General features: G+C 38.4%; 1 protein-coding gene across 50 annotated transcripts in view; it reads right to left on the bottom strand.

The window, feature by feature from the left end:
- The window catches only part of LOC111596842 (sodium channel protein para), a 70,254-nt gene extending 56,156 nt beyond the window's left edge, over window positions 1-14,098 (bottom strand). For 43 of the 50 annotated variants that reach the window (XM_023311217.2, XM_023311226.2, XM_023311215.2 and 40 more), the window contains exons 1-5: window positions 13,692-14,098; window positions 11,118-11,483; window positions 7,798-7,830; window positions 1,176-1,331; window positions 845-1,050 (exon numbers count right to left, since the gene is read on the bottom strand). In XM_023311217.2, coding sequence (XP_023166985.2) covers window positions 845-1,050; window positions 1,176-1,331; window positions 7,798-7,830; window positions 11,118-11,267 — 545 coding nt within the window. In that variant the 5' untranslated portion in view covers window positions 11,268-11,483; window positions 13,692-14,098. Of the gene's footprint in view, window positions 1-844; window positions 1,051-1,175; window positions 1,332-7,797; window positions 7,831-11,117; window positions 11,711-13,691 lie in introns of those variants that run through there. The other 7 variants (XM_023311268.2, XM_023311235.2, XM_030224040.1 and 4 more) reach the window with 3 other exon arrangements.
- Between the last annotated feature and the right edge of the window lie 3,103 nt (window positions 14,099-17,201).

The raw sequence follows: 17,201 nt of genomic DNA, 5'->3' as shown, positions 1-17,201 counted from the left end.
TGTACGTGATGTAAGTACAATCGAATATAATACAGTTTGGCCAACAGGCTCAACAGGTCTTGCGCGGCTGGCAAAAGCTGTTGATCACAACACGCGGCAACGCCTGCTGGCCGAATGAGTTTTATAGCAATGAGCTTGCAACTACTACAAAATGTTTTCTTGATTTACTCGAAAGTTTTTTAGTTTTCAGTAAGTTTTTGTACATATTCCTGGCATGGGCTTGACTAGATGTTACCGTTACCTGGCGGACGCTTTAAAAAAAATGTGAAAAATATTTAAAAATTGTAATCGTTATCGTTCATCGTTATCATCACTTTGGTTTGTTGTTGTTTTGTTCGATTAACTTTTCTTTTCTGTTTTTTTTTCTTTGGTTTTTGTATTTTTTTCTTGGCAAATTATAGTTGAAATAAATTTATGTTTGACCTAAATACACGTTCGCATCAATATCGAAAAAGTTACAATTTAATATAAATAGTATTACGTAAATATATCGATCTATATATATATATATATATATGTGTGGTATATATATAGAGTTGTAAACATATGTAAATTATTGTTGAACTTAGTCGAAAGGAAAAAGCAAAGTGGTTAAACAGAATAAATGAACAATCGTAAACCAAATCAAGTATTTAGCTAAGGATTACCCAAAATATGTCTGTATTTAGATACACATATATATAGAGAGATATAGTAAGACCCAGAGTGGAACGAATATACATGATCAGTATGTATATATGTATGCACTGGCAGTATGTGTACTCTCGGACATACCACTACACATATGGACGTGTATGTAGCGGCTGCGCTAGCTAAGCTAGAGTTTCTAATTGGGAATACTTACTCAGTGGACTCGACCGTGGGCGTCGTCGGCATTATCATCAATATGCAGTTCACGAGAATGGTGGTAATGATAAATAACGAAAATAATGGATGCACTAAAATGTAAATGGCCACACGACGTATCGGATTGAATGGATCGAGCAGCCACATTGCTTTTGATGCAGAAAAGCGAAAAATATCTTTTCCCTTGCTTACAACTACGAATGTCTGGAAAACGAGATATACATAGAATAGATGGATTTGGATTGGCATTGAAACGGGCTCGATTAGATCAATCAATCAATCAGCTATCGCATATGTTAGATAGAGGCAATTGGGGGGCAGTCACTTACCAGTACATTGCTGTAGTATGGATCGATATCCTCGAGAGGAGTGGAGGCCAATTCCGGCGGGAAGCTGCCCTGCAATCGAACAGGTATTGGCACACCCTGTTCAAGTGTAGGATCCGGTTGTGGACCTTCATCCTCGTCCTCGTCATCATATCGGATCTGATTGTTCCGGTACGTTTCAGACGTTTCAAGCGTTCCATGAATACAGAGAACAAACAATTGCGCACACACATATTAGCATAGGCGGGAAAATCGATTCACATGGTCATCAAATACATATATATATATATATATAGATGAGTATACAGTTATATATATATATATATATATATGCATAGATGTAGATTTGTAGTTTGTCCATTGATGTTAACAAGTCGTAAGTGGTAAGTAAGTAGGTAAGGCACATTAGTAGGTTAGTTTAAATGAAAAATCAAGGCAATCACATTAACTAAAAGATTATTTTCAATTTGGAATATTCTAAAATTAGTTTTGGAATTTTCGTTATGGTTTAACATTTTGCATAGCACAGTGAGTGAGGACATCAGATAACAGATGGGAGTTGAAATCATTTTTGGTGTCAGATTCGTGGACTGGGCCATTATGCAAAAGATATAACCAAAGTGAACTTGGGCCAATAACTCTCATCAATCATTTCATATCTTTTGTTACATATTTGCCAGATCTGGATTGAACTTTTCTATATACAAGTCGGAAATCATAGGGTATAGTTAAATAAATAAATACCGTAGACTATAGACTGAAAGCGTTTTGGATACATCACAATTTGCATGCAGTACAGTGTTGTTTTTTAACCAGTGTTGTGTAAGTTTTGTACAAAGCTTGTTTAAAGTCATCAAATCGTGCACGTGCTAAGGCGTACGTATAGAGTTTTTCATATATAACTACATATTTATATATATACAGTCACGACACACACACACACGCACACACACATAGTATCATATCATAGGACACGATACATCAACATTCAGACACAAAACTTGGACAATTACAATTGCAATGCAGTGCTCAATTCTGCAATCATTTTTCGTTCATTTCTCATGCCCGTTCGCGCAAAAGAAAAGGGGTATATTGGCTTACATCTGTCCATATACGCATACAAGCAGTAAAAACCTCGTACTAGAATGTTTAGATTGAGATGGATAAGCTGAATTAACTGCTGGATAATTTATTTCAGCTGGATCTATATTCTCATAGCTTATCCTGGTCTGATAGAAAGTATAGATTGAGATGGATAAGCTGAATTAACTGCTGGATAAATAGCTAGAGCTGGAAATATATTCTCATATGTTATCCTTGTCTGATATAAAGTTGAGATTGGCATGGATAAGCTAAGTTAACTTATGGGTAACTGGTTTCAGCTGGATCTATATGCCTATAGCTTATCCTTTTCTGATAGAAAGTTACGATTGAGATGGATAAGCTGAATAAACTGCTGGAAAAATAGCTAGAGCTGGAAATACATTCTCATAGGCTATCCTTGTCTGATATAAAGTTGAGATTGGCATGGATAAGCTAAGTTAACTTATGGATAACTGGTTTCAGCTGGATCTATATGCCTATAGCTTATCCTTTTCTTATAGAAAGTTAAGATTGAGATGGATAAGCTAAGTAAACTTAGGGATAACTGGTTTCAGCTGGATCTATATGCCTATAGCTTATCCTTTTCTTATAGAAAGTTAAGATTGAGATGGATAAGCTAAGTTAACTTATGGATAACTGGTTTCAGCTGGATCTATATGCCTATAGCTTATCCTTTTCTTATAGAAAGTTAAGATTGAGATGGATAAGCTAAGTTAACTTATGGATAACTGGTTTCAGCTAAATCTGAATACTCATAGGTTTTCCTTGTCTTGGATTGAAATGGATAAGCTGGGTTATCTATTGAATGTATACTCTTAGATTATCTTTGCCTGATGAAAAGTTGAAATTATATCGAAATTTCGAGGTGATTCTCTGAAAATCAATTCGCATGGCACTACAGCTCGACTATTTGTCGCCTCACTTTCAGCTTGTACATGAGTGAGCGTGTATTACGCAGCCGGTTGCAGCCCACCATAGCAAAGTTCTTGGTTGCTTTGCTTTTTAGTTTTTCATATTTCTTATGACGATGATTATTTTTGTATGCTTTGGGCAACTTTAATTGCCCTGTCATGCATATTGTATGGGGGACAATATTTGTGTCCCATTGCTGGGGCCACGGCACGTCTATCGATTTCAAGAAGCCCTCATTCACACACACACACACACACACACACAGGCATAGAGTGTGCTTGTATCGATGTACAAAATAACTAGGTATTGTGTTCGTAGTTAGTTTTTACTTTCCATGGACATGGACATGGACATGGACATGCAATGCCAAAAGCAAAAGTAAAGCAAAAAGCCGAACGTCAGCGTCATGAAATTGTTCGAGTTTCTATAAAGACACACACACACTAACACACACACACACACAGTGGCTATAACGGCGCTAAAAAATTCCATAATAGTTGGTTTGTTTGCTTGTTTGCTTGGCGTGACAATTAGATTGTGTGTGTATGTGTGTGTGTGTGTGTGTGTGAGTGTGAGTTTGTGTATTAGTATTTGTGTGTTGACGCAATTGCGCCAACGAATGAGGACACAGGGATAAGGCAGGAGTCGGAGACGAAGCCATGACCATATAGCCGGAGTGCCGCAGTCATGACGGCGACCAAGGGGCAGCCCAGGGGCTGGCCGCCTTTTTAAACAGACCAAGTCAAGTCTATATTTAAACTAATAAAAGGCAGCAACCGCACTGCAAGGCCCACACACACACACACACACGCGCACACTGACAATATGGCGGTTACAACCGGATACGTCTATTCCTGCTGACTTACACACTGAGAATTTATGACGCATGCAACGACTGAAGCTGAAGCTGAAACTGAAATGGGAACTGGAGCTGGAACTAGAACTGGAACTGGAACACAGCAAACAATAATTGAAATCTGTTTTCAAAACTTTTGTTTATGTCGCTTATGTCACAGCGGTGCTGCTTCTGAGACTGCTTCCGCTACTAGATCAATATCAACAAAGCTCAGCAGTCGCTACTGACTACACAATACCCGTTCACGTGCTTTAAGCTTGCCTCTGCAGAGCAAATGCAGCTTGGAGCTGCTGAGTATTGACTAGGAACTTGATGTGAACAGTTCATAAAAAGCCTCTTGTATAGAGACTGAGAGCGAGGGCAAGCCAATATACTCGCTTTGCACTCTGCGAACGAGCATGAGAAACAACAGAAGCGCGTCGGATGCTTCACTAACAGATTGATTACCTTTGCCAGTTTAAAGGCCACTTTTAGCCATATGTAGGCGGACGCTATATTTGGACTACCTTTGGCATTTCGGGGCTGCCATATTCGTGTGTTTGGCGTTGCCATATGTATGAAATATTTCAGGACAATGAATTTGATGCCTTCTACAAATCTAGCTTAGACTAAGATGCAACATGCAAATGCAATTATGTTGCACACACACACACGCACACACACAGTAGAGCTACTTGATGCCAGCTAGAAGGCATTGCACTAGGTATAATTAGGCAGTCAGCTATCTATGTATAGAACTAGAGTTGAACAAGCAAGCAGCTACAAATTAAAAACAACTCAACACAAATTGCCTGTAGAGTAGCTTCTGTCTAATTAATTGCCGCACTTAGTGCGCAGCTTAAGCGCTTCGAATACAATTTCGGGTTTATCCCCAGGCCAATGCCCTGCGAGTAGAGGTCAAAAATTCTGATGAAAAGCGAAAATTTAACTCAATTTATTCATAAATTCTTGTATAAAGCTGCATTAATATATACCCCTTACTTTTAGACATTTACAGGGTATACCATGTAGGACTAATAGCTAGAAAAATTAATCTAAATTTGTGCGTATTTTCTAAGTCTGATACGCTTCACTTCCACTCAGTTACAGGGTATAGCACATAGTAGCTGAGCTAGCCCGAAGGCGGGCCATTAAATTTCAAATTTAATTAAATTTTGTTAGTTGTTTGCTCGTGTATTATACCCTACCCTTTTGCCACCATTTACAGGGTATACACTGTGACTAGAGAGAGCTTGTAGCTAAAGCACGGACTTGCACATATAAATTATTGATCGAATTGAAGCTATCTATGCAGCAGCGTAACTGGCATACCCCTTACCGCTAATTACAGGGTATACAGCAGAGTTAGAGCGAGATAAATAGAGAGAGTAGACGGACAAAGTACTGCCAAATTTAGGCAAATTTATATGCTTGCGCCTCAACTAGTATACCCCCTTTGTGACCCCACAATTTACAGGGTATGCAGTATTCAAATTATATGAGTAGAGAAAGCGAAAAAGCTGCGCATTAACTTCGTTTCAAATGCCAAAGTTTGCGGCTATTATAATTAATATCAGTTGTTGTTGTTGTTGTCGTTGTTGTTGTGGCTGTTGCTAATGTAGTTATTGTTGTTGTTGTTGTAGTTGTTGCTGTTGTCATTGAGTTTTGAGCACTTACTTCTCAATTTACCAGTTACCCACTTACTGCACGATGAGTCACCATTCGCATGATATATATTGTGATTTATGTATGTATATCTGGGATGTATGCAGTATAATATTATATATGATATATATTATACCGTTAATTATGTGCTCGGCAATGCGAAATTTCGTGTTAATTGTCACAGAGACAAACAATTTGGCAATTGCTCGCATAAATCATCAGACATCTGCATAGTATGGTCAAAAGAAATCGTTAACTGAACCTGAGCTAAGCCTTACAACTCACACACACTCACACGCACGCACACATAGAAAATTGTAAAATATATATATATATATATATAGAAAAGTAAGCGGCATAAATATGTTTTTAGCGAGTTATTGTCTTACATAGTTAGACGAGTATTACTAGAAGCAGATTCGTAATTGTGAACGCATTTGAATATATACTTAACTGTATATATGGCGAGAGAAGGAGAGGAAAGGGGGGAAAGAGTGGGAGAGGGAGAGAAAGCCTCTGCTTTGTTGTGCAACTTCAATATATGGCTTTAGTGATTGAAAATCCTTTGAGTCCTTTGCTTATAAGCGCATTAGCACAGCTCAGGCAATAAACGCCAGTCGATGCTGCAGCCAGCAGGCGGCTGTGGGGCATCGCAAATCAGTGGCCAAGAAGCCATTTAAGCACGAGCAAGCGCAACTTTGTGACTTTGATTCAGTAGTTAAAACACTGTGCAACTATAGTTTGGTCTATGGCATTAGGTAAACATAAATCGATAAGTGTATCGAGGTCGATTATAAGCCATTAATTGAAAGCTTCACGAGTTCTTAGAATTTTATATTGAATTTGGAATTATTAAATGGAATTACGATTCGTTTACTTTAGACTTTGATTACGTTTGCATACTGAGGCCTGATTAAGCGAACTATATTGTTTATATATAGGCCACAAGCTATATATATTCCTAAACAAGATCCACATTGCAGTTGCCCTAGCGCTTCTCATTGGCCTTGACAAAGAGGTCATCTAGATGAATCTTCATATATTCTATACATTTTTACTAAATCGATAAAAATCGATAACAGATCAAGAGCTAAATAGGTCAAGTTTCTTGTATAGATTATATAACAAATTAGCTATATTACCAAAGGCATATATAATAAAGGGTATTTGCTTGCCAGATACCTACAGGGTATCTCTTAGTCGTGCATTGCACTCTGAGCAGACTAATGGCATTGCTGTTAAGCCACATTCAGCATAGGCTTAAGATAAATGAGAACAAAAAGTGAAAAGTGCAAAACAAAACTGTGTTGCACAGTGTAAGCGCTGAGCTGGCTGAGTTGCAAACAAATATTGCCAGACGCGTCTCAAAGAAGATTTTGTATTTGGCAAATAAAGTAGAAATTGTAGATATATATATATATATAAAATATGCATTAAAAAGCTGCACTTTGATATAGACGGGAAGTATATAGACACGCGCCGAAAACATATTTACGAGTATTGAGTAGAGGTGAGTTATTTGATAAGCAAAAGTAGTAGATACATAGAAAGTATATGGCATATATATATATGTATATGTATATATATGCATAGATATATATATATATACTTAGGATAAGTCTGAGTATTTGGCAAGTGTTGCACCAAGTAGAACTAATTTGTACAGGGAATTATACGCATATCAATAATACGAGTTACGAATACGATTACGATTAGGATTACGAATACTTAGACGAATACGAATACGAATACGAATACGGATACGAATAAAGTTAGAAGCAATTACAGTAAAAACAAAAATATGCGGCTAATAATTAACAAATTTTGGCATAAAGTTCCAAATAAAAGGCAAAACAAATGAAAAGCTTTATTTGAATTTCAGTTTTTAGTTTGTTGAATTTTTGTTGGTATTTTTTTCTGGTTCTTTTTTTTAAATTTCGTTGAGTTTTTGGGTTTTTAATGTATTTTCATTTCTTTTTTTTTTTTTGTGTATGTGCTTGGCAGTTGTTGTTGAGCGGGTGTTAGGGGTTGGGGGCGGAGGGTAGAGGTTCGTTATTCGTTGTTTTTTGTTCTGTGTTTTAGAGACTAAAAGTTCTGTGGAAATCTTACTTCTTTTTGTTTTTTCTTGCGACCATATTGCGGCTGAAAGAAGATTTGGATTTGGTATTTGGTTTAGGGCATTGATTGATTTATTGCGGTTTTTTTTGCGGGAATTATGTAAAAGTTGAGTTAAATAAAATGGTAGAAAATTTGAGATTTTTAAATTTTTTTTTAGCGTTAGGCAAGCGCCAAATTGTTAATAGTTATAAATTGATTTTGTTATAATTATGTTTTTTTTTGTGTTTCATATTGGTTTATTGTTCATTTTCGGTTTTCGTTTCCAGACAGCAGCGCGCAAAAGTTTCGTTTGGGGAGCATTCAAAGTAGAGAAAAAGTTGTAAAAAAATAAAAGAAAAAAGTACACGAAAAAACGAAAACATAAATAGAAAATAATTATATATATATAGAGATTTATATATATGTATGTGAAACGTTTAGCATTCTTCAAGATAATAATCATAATACGTAAGCCTTTCAGGTTCATTGATAAGTCCTATTTATACAAGGAAATTCTGACTGGGGAGAGAGCGGGGCATAGACAGAGCGAGAGAGAGAGACAAATGAACAGGTGTATAGATCGAAAGCGAGACAGAGAGAGAGAGGGCGAGAGGGAAGCGATAGAGTAGACAAGAGCCGTGACGTGTGTTTGTGTGTTTCCGTTGTACAGAAGACAAGACTTTGTTTAATTTTGAATCTGAATGCTGAATAGATTAAGTGCGCACATGAGATTTGTTATGAAATATGCTTATGTGATTTGATTAATCTATATTTGTACAAATTTAGAGAGAGAGAATGAGAGAGAGAGAGAGAGAGGGAGAGAGGGAGGGAGAGAGAGAGCGCTTAGAGGAAGCAAGTTTCTTTAGTTGAGTTTAGTTGAAAATTTCTGTACAACATTTGAAAGGCAATGCTCGCTGCATTGGTTTCATAGCAGTCAGCTTTTGAACAGCTGGCGGCTTTGGCACTTTTTCGCTGCTTCTTGTTTATTGGCACTACGTAGCTAGTTATTATATGTAATTATTATTGATTTTTGTTTGTTCTTTATATAAGTATAGTTCAATTTGATTAATGTTTATATATATATGTGTGAGTCGCAGCTACAGGAATTACACATTTATGCATGTGATGGACAATGTTTGATGTTCTATGGCCTGGAGTTGGTGTTGGTCTAGGTATTGGCATTGGTATTGGTATTGGCACAGGAACTGGTGTTGTGTTGTTTAATGGCTGAGACGTACGTACGCATTAAATGACTTGAACTTTTAGTATTTACACAAACGAAACGAAACGAAACGAAACGAAACGCGACGGCCATGGAGATTGTGAGGTGCATAGCCGCGCGCACACAAGGTCCAGTGATTTATTGATTCGAGGTACAGAACATTAGTTAATGAGCTCACACAGAAATCAAACAAAGATCAAAGTAAGACAAATGAAAGCGATAATCAAAACTCAGGAGTCAATCAAAGAAGAAAAACAAACTTTTTGCCGTTGACAATAAAGAAATTTGCTGCGAACTCAAATATTTGAATACACAATAATGAAATATAGTCAAGATATATATAGATAGATACATACATATATGTATTATACACGATTAAAACACATTACGAGGCCAATAGTATAGGAATATACAATTCTTACTCTCAATATGGTTAAACAATTAAACAAACAAACAAACGAACAAACGAACGTACAACGATTATGACTGGAATTAAATTTTTTCTTTGTGGATAATACGATTTACGATTTTTGGGGGAAACTGTGAGGCATTTAAGAATACATACGTAATACGACAAACAACATAAATTATAGAACAATACAGTTATTTTGATCAAGTTGTTTTTGAATTTTGTTCAAATCATAATAAGAAGGAAAAACAACAAAGTGACATCGACTCAAATAAACATAGTCCACATTAAGCACGGAAAAGTTCTAGACAAGTAAACCCAAGTGGATGTGGATGTGGAGTGGGGCACGTTGGGGTTTAACAAAAACACAAAATACTCTAGCTGGACTAATTACGGTAAAATGGTAAATGAAATCAACTTTCTTAAGCAGCTGCATTATCAGGGATTAGATTGCGAAATACTTGATACGGGAAAGTTGAGCATAAACTAGATAGAGAGTGTGCAGAGAGACAGAGAGAGAGAGTGAGATAGACAGAGAGAGAGTGAGAGAAAGAGAGAGAGACGGAAAGAGAGAGATATACATATACATATAGTATGTTGGGTCCAAGCCGTCCGACAGGACAAGGGCCAAGCACTTTTTAAGGTTTTCTTAAATGTTTCGAAGCAGCGAGATGTGAGCAGAGCAAATAGATTTACATATACACATATACTATATATATAGTATAGCTTAGATTGAATGGAGCTGGGATATGATGTGTGCTCGATAAAGCCGTAAAGAGTTTGTCAAATATGAGATGTGAATAGATTTAAAGCAGAGCAGGATGGCAAGAGTCGGTATGTTGTGGGAGGACACCTTGACATTGCAAAGATAGAAAATGGGGTCTCTGAGGAAATACGAGTAGTACGATTAAATATTCGAGGGTACGAAAACAAATCCACTGTTTGGAAGGCTTCAAATACTGTTTGATAGTCAGATTAGCTGATGGCGGAATTCTTTTCTGGAGTATTACTTGGCATTGGGTTAGCATATATAGGTTAGTAGCAAGTAATATTAGTACTTAGTAGTAGTAGTAGTAGTAGTAATAATAGCAATATTTTAGGTACAGTTAGATAGGTGTTCTGGTATATGGATTAGATAGATATATATATATAATAGATACATATTCAATAGACGTTTAAGCACGAACAAAAGCGCACAGTAGCGTTTAACGTTAACGATCAACGATTATCGATAAGTTTCGATTGTTGTACATTTCGATTGTTAGCTAAAACAATCGAAAGCTGAGTTACCAAAGCATCGATATGCATCGAAAATCGGTCATCGATAAATATCGATTGCTGTACACACATAATTATTGGCAAATAATCGACATACGTCGAAAGTTGATAATCGATAAGTATCGACTGCTGTACATGCATAATTATCACCACAACAATCGACAACTTGAAAATCAATTACCAAATAATCGATAAACATCGAAAATCGATTATCGATAAGTATCGACTGTGGTACATTTCAAATTGTATCGAAAACCGAGCATCGATCAATCAAAAACATCGACCATCGAATATCGTTATACTCAATAAGAATTAGTATTAGAATTATAGTTATCGATAACAGATTAGACAGAAGAGACACAAAATAGCACAGAATACATATTTGTAGGCATTAGCAGACAACATTCAGCTAGAAATAATTACCACCTCTCCCTCGGCTCTCTTTCTTTCCAGCTCCTTTTGCTTTTCATGTTCAGCGGCAATGCGTTGTTCAATTTGCACCAATGATTCGCGGGTAAAGGGACGGAACAAACTGCGTTCTTCCTCAGATATCGAGTCGGAATCTTCTGTCATTGTCTATGCGGCCAACGATGAGAGCCTTAGATTTCCAAGGCCTGAAAAAAAGAAAACAAAATGGCGAAAATACGTTGAGCCGATGAAGTTCGTGCGGCAAGCCTTCGCTATCTTTGGTAATACTCACATGAGGCACATGGATGTCGCCTGCTACATTAAAGCTACAACTATATCCGAGGCGCCATGTTCGAGTAGCGCCCGCCGCTTAGCACGATGCTGCAATTGAAATGAAAAACAAATAGACGAAGGCGCACATTAGTGTATTTATTCATTATGAATTCAATAATTATCGTGGTAATGTGGAGCAATGCACTCGTGGCTGCTGCTGCTGCTGCTGCTGCAACTGCGGCACGTCGCGCACATTGAACCCATTTGCGTGAGTGGCTAATTGGATTAGCGCAGCTAACGATAGGCATTAAATGCATTCCAATTAAACGCAAACAAAACAGAAAATAAAAAAAAAACTGAATGCAATTGACAATCGATAAATGTATGCGAAATGCACTCGAAGAAATTGGCGTGGGTCGAGCTATTCAATCAGAGACGTCTCTGCTTGCCTTGCCTACTTAGGCTCAATATATTTTAACAAATTTTTATTAAACTTGAAACAGTTTTAAATTTATTTCAGCTTGAGTTTATTGTACATAAAAACATGGACTGCGCTGTATGCCTATCGAAATTGAAGGCCAAGGCCCATGTATCTAAGCCTAAGCCAAACTGGAACTTTAAGCTTCAAGTAATTGTCACAAATAACTGCTCCAACTACACACGCACACACCCACACTCAGAGCAAAGCTTACTTATTAAAATGAAATTTATTTAAATCATGAAAAATGAATTGAATTTCTGGCATTTTCCTGGAATTCTTTGACACAGGCCAAATGGCAATGAAAAATAAATGAAATATTTGAATAATGTGTGCGTTGCTCGTGTGGCAGGCGCAAATGCCATTTAATTGTGATTGAAGTTGCACGCATAATTGCAATTGCGATGCGAACACAAAGTGCATGCAGTGCCATAATTATGGCAATTTCTTGGAATTAGCAATTAACTCAAATGACATATGATTGACCATGGAATGCAGCGCAAAATACCTGAGAACCTGAGCTGAGCTGAGCTGACCTGACCTGAGTTGAGCTGAGTTCAGTTCAGCTGGCATTGAAATCAATGGCAATGCGTAACGAGAGCAATTAGTTAGCAAGCATTTAGCCAAAGCAATGGGAATTGGCCAACAATAGCTGAAGTTGGCTAAGCTATGGAACAGAATTCTCTCGAAATTTTGAATTAATTTTCGATTGTGCTTTCGGCTTATGTAAGCTGCCTGCGCTAAGGTCAAAGCACTCTTGGCCACTGTCAATATGTGTGTGTGTGTGTGTGTCAATATAAACATATATACACATATGTGTATATAATTTAAGTAAATACGTATATGTGTGCGCAGGAAAGTAGGTCAGTTCGATATTTCGACATGTTTTTATACACGCAACACGCACGCAGACACATGAGCATCAATTTATGCTTAAATATATATATATATGTGTGTGTGTGTGGGTGTGTGAATGAAGCAAATTGTAGGCTCAGCTTGAAATTGCAAATCAAATCAAACAAATGGCACAGCTCAAGTTGCAAACACACGAACACAGAGGGCAGGGCCTTTGCAGGTGGCGCTGAAAAGTATGCTATGAAAAATGCATTTGCTGCAAATGATTAATCAAGAGTGTAGCAATATGATTTAACAATGCAAAAATTGATTAACTAACCTACACACACACACACACACACACAACATTGCTCGCATGTTGTTAGTCAATGAATTTTACATATACATAAGCACAAAGCAAGGCTAGCAGAGGGCAAGAGAGAGAGAGTTTGTGCGAGAGTATGGGCAGTAGAGAGCGAGCGAGCGAGCGAGCGAGCGAGTGAGCGAGTGTGTGTGAAAAGGAGCGAGCGAGTGGGTTAGCATTTGTGGCCAGAGCGAGCGCCTGCGCCTTCTCAGCGCCACACACACATCCTGTTTGACTCTCTGGCTGTGGTACAATCTTGTATCTCGAAGATACAATTATTTTGGTATGTTTCTTAACGAAACTTAACGCTCAGTGGGGCATGTATTGGCCCGTTTTTTCTTCCTTTTTTTTTTTTTGGTCTGCCAGCGACAGTGCCTCAAGTTTGCCCTCCAAAAGCCACCAAAAGGTTGTGCAGTAGGCCAACAAAATGAAGAAAAGCCTCTCTGTGTGTGCGTGTGTGTGTGTGTGTGGCAGCAAGTGTTTGCCAAGTGTCTTAGCGTTTTCAATTGCTCGGCTCATTAGTGACATAATCATGGCCAGCAATTAGCTGCGACTCCTTCTGACCCAACTCCGATCACACATATCACGATATATATCTATATATATTTATATATATATATGTTATGCATGCCAAACTTACCGTTAATCGATGTCAATCGATGTTGTGCCTTTGTTGCTGCTGCTGCTGCTGCGTCTATTGTTGTTTGTTGATGCTTATTGTTTGCTGTTGCTGTTGCTGCTGCTGCTGCTGTTGCTGTGTTTGCTGCTGTTGCTGTTGTTGCAATAAGCTGCCACAAATATTGCTGTTAACTATTGTTGCTGTTGCTGTTGTAGCCTACACATGAAACTGCATCAACAAACACAAATGACGGCGCTTTGATGGCTCTGAAGGATGACGACGACGCGGCGCGTAAAAAAACAATTTACACAATTTTTTCCCACTTTTTTGTTGTTGTTGTTATTTCTTTAGGGCAATGCGAACGCGCTATTTGTGATTATTGCTGTTTGTTTGGTTTTGTGTGTGTGTTTTTTTTTTTTTTTGGTTTTTTTTTTGTTATTTTTTTAAATTTTTTGTTTTATTTTGTTGGTTCCCAGCGCTGTGAACAAATTTCAAAATTTCAACAATGTTAGCGAACAGGCACAAGAACATGAACATGTATGCGTGTGTGTGTGTGTGTGTGTGTATGTGTGCGTGTAATCGCTGCCGTAACAGGAGCCGTAGCCATTGACGTTGCCTTTGCCGTGGCAGAAGCAACGAGAATTAACGTTCATGTGCGTGCTTCGAACTTTTGTTTGTGTATCTGTGTCTGTGTGTGCGTGTGCGTGTAAGTGTCTGTGTGTGTGTGTTCTATAAAGCCGGCGCAATTGTATTTGTATTTGATGTGACTTGGTTTTCAGTTGATTTAACTTATTGTTGTTCTCGTGCTTTGTATGATTTCTCAATGATATTGATTGATTGATTGATCGATTGTTGTTATTGCAGCCACTGCTGACTGTTATTTTTGTTACTTTGACAATTTGTAAATTTTAAGTGATTTCCATTGAGTCGACAGCTCAGTTTAAATAGTTTTTCCAATGCATTTATTTTCCTCTTCTTGTGACTTTTGCTAGCACCAACTGTTGTGGCTCGTTCGTGTTACTTGAGCACCAGAACAAAAAGCACAATACACTTGAAAAAAATTAGGTATAAATACAATTCACCGAAAAAAAAACCAACAACAGCGAGAATTGTCTACTTAGCGCAGTGCAGCGCAGCGCAGCGCAGTTTGTTTATGTTTATGCAACTTTGGAGCTTCAAGCGGATTATTGTAGCATACTTTCGCGCGCACGTGAGTAACGCAGGCAACGCCGAATCAAAGGCGGTGAGAGACGCAGGGCTGCAGGGCCCTTCAGAGAGCACAATTGAGAAGAGAGGCAAATAGAAAGACATAATGAGAGACACACAGTGTGAGCAAGACAGACAGCGAGAGAGAGAGAGAGAGAGAGAGGTGGAGAGGGAGAGAGCAGCTTTCACTATTCATTTAACAGCAGCAAAATGTAGCTTTCAACTAAGTATTTTCAAGAGTTATTTTGTATTCTTTTACAACTGCAGCAAAGTTAGAAAAGAAAAGAAATAAAATCACCAAATGCCGTTAACTGTGCAGACTACACCATGCCCCTCTTCCTCTCCCTGTTCTTGTTCCTCTCGCTCGCCCTGTCCACCTCTTAAAAACCCGTTGCTCTGCCGTAATCGCAACCGAAAAAGGCTGCAGCAGCAATCGCTCGATGCCGTCTTTTGCCGCGACAACGAATTCGCTGCGCGCTCTCGCTTCGGTTCGTTTCGTTTCGCTCTCGTGTCGCCTGCGCCACTCGTCCACCGACCTCCACCTCGTTCCCAGCCGTAGTCCGTTCGTTCGTTCGCCCGTTGTCAACACAAGTTTTGTTGTGCTACTTTGCCGCTGTTCGCCGCGTGCCTTAGTGACTTGACTTCTTATGCTATTTTTAGGTCATCAAATTGGTGGCCAGCTCTCGCCGCAACTCGCCGCAAGTCGAAGCATTTCGAAACACTTGGCACCAGTCTGACTGGGCCGTGCCTTAACCATTCTGGCAGCCGCAACCAACGGCCCATTATAAGTTATATGCCCTATAAAAATAGCCTAGCCATTATCACAAATCATTATGACCTGCTGATCCGCTCCACATTGCATTTAATTGCCATTGCCACTGGCCACTGCACTCACATCATTTCCCACACACACAGACATAACTTTAATTATATAGTAAAATTCCATGAAGCTTCGACTCAACTCAGTGAAACTCAATTGCCACTCAATTACACAAATGTTCACTTAGTTCGTATGCAAAATTGTAATTAAATACTTAATACTTTCCACAAGTACACACACTCACACATACATGCATACATACATGCGTGTGCACAATTGCTGGCATGAAAGCAGATTTGCAGCGCTAAGCCGGAGCGAGCGAAGTAATTCTAAGCTCGTATTAAAATTTTCGCTTAACCAGCTTTAAGCCGATAATAGAAGAAGTATTTGAGCGTTCGAGTGAAATATTTTCATCTACTCAGGCAGCTTTCAGATTGTTCGGAATCTGAATTCTAATCGCAACAGAAAAGATCATATATATTTTTATATACGTAAATTTACTACAAATAAATCGCTTTTTATTCTTGCTAATTTCAAGCAAAATTATTATTTGAAATATGTGCGAAAATTAGTAAATAATTAAGGAAATATTCTAAAACTGCGGCAAAAGCCATTTAGCGCTGCTTCTAAAATTATTGCTTTAGTGTACGTGTAAACACACACACACACAGACAGACACACTGGAGCACGCGTAATTTGGTGGAATCGTTACGGAATCGAAATTCTGCTGGGCAATCAAAGTGAAATGGGATTATGGCAAACGCCCGTGGGCTGTCACACAAAAACTATAGCATACATTTTCGGGTTGGCTTAGGGCAACCAGCCTGTGTGTGTGTGTGTCTGTGGGTGGCTGGTATGTGTGTGTCCTTTTTGTGCTGTCCGCATTCAATCTATTGTTGCAGCACACGTATTTAATAATTTATTTATGCCGCATTTACGTTATGTAAATTTAGCACGGCCAACAACACAATCAGCAGCTGAACAAGAAAAACCAATTGAATAGCAACAATCAACTGCGGACAATGGACAAGGCAAATGAGCACACGCACATGGGCCAGCGAACTGGATAACCTTTGGGCAGCTGCTGTTCTGATTGCCAATACATATACATATATATAAATTTATATATATATATATTTTTAAGCGCCCGAACGTCGCTGGCAAATAAATGAACTCACACACAATGTGAGATTTCTATTTTCTAATGCCAAGCAGAGAAAGAGATGGGGGAGAGAGCAAGCGTTGAGTTATTCAGCTTTAAGCTGCTTTGGTTTTCAAGCTGCGCCCGCAAGTATGCAGCACTTTTTGCTCACGCGATAGAAAACTGTGCACAAATGCTGCAGCCAATTGGTTTCCGGTTTTTGGTTTTCTTTTTTTTGTTTTTGGCATTTTGGCTCACATTGTTGTTATATAAAGAGCAGCAGCAAGAGTGAGGCCAGCAGTTGGGCTGGCTGGCCCAATCGAATGCGAACTATTTGCTCATTAGAAAGTGCCATTAACTTTAT

The sequence above is a fragment of the Drosophila hydei genome, unplaced genomic scaffold (genome assembly GCF_003285905.1).
Source record: "Drosophila hydei strain 15085-1641.00,03,60 unplaced genomic scaffold, DhydRS2 tig00000339-arrow-arrow-pilon, whole genome shotgun sequence".
Lineage (NCBI taxonomy): Eukaryota > Metazoa > Arthropoda > Insecta > Diptera > Drosophilidae > Drosophila > Drosophila hydei.
Note: the sequence above shows the minus strand (reverse complement) of the source record. Positions and strands in the feature narration are given on the sequence as shown.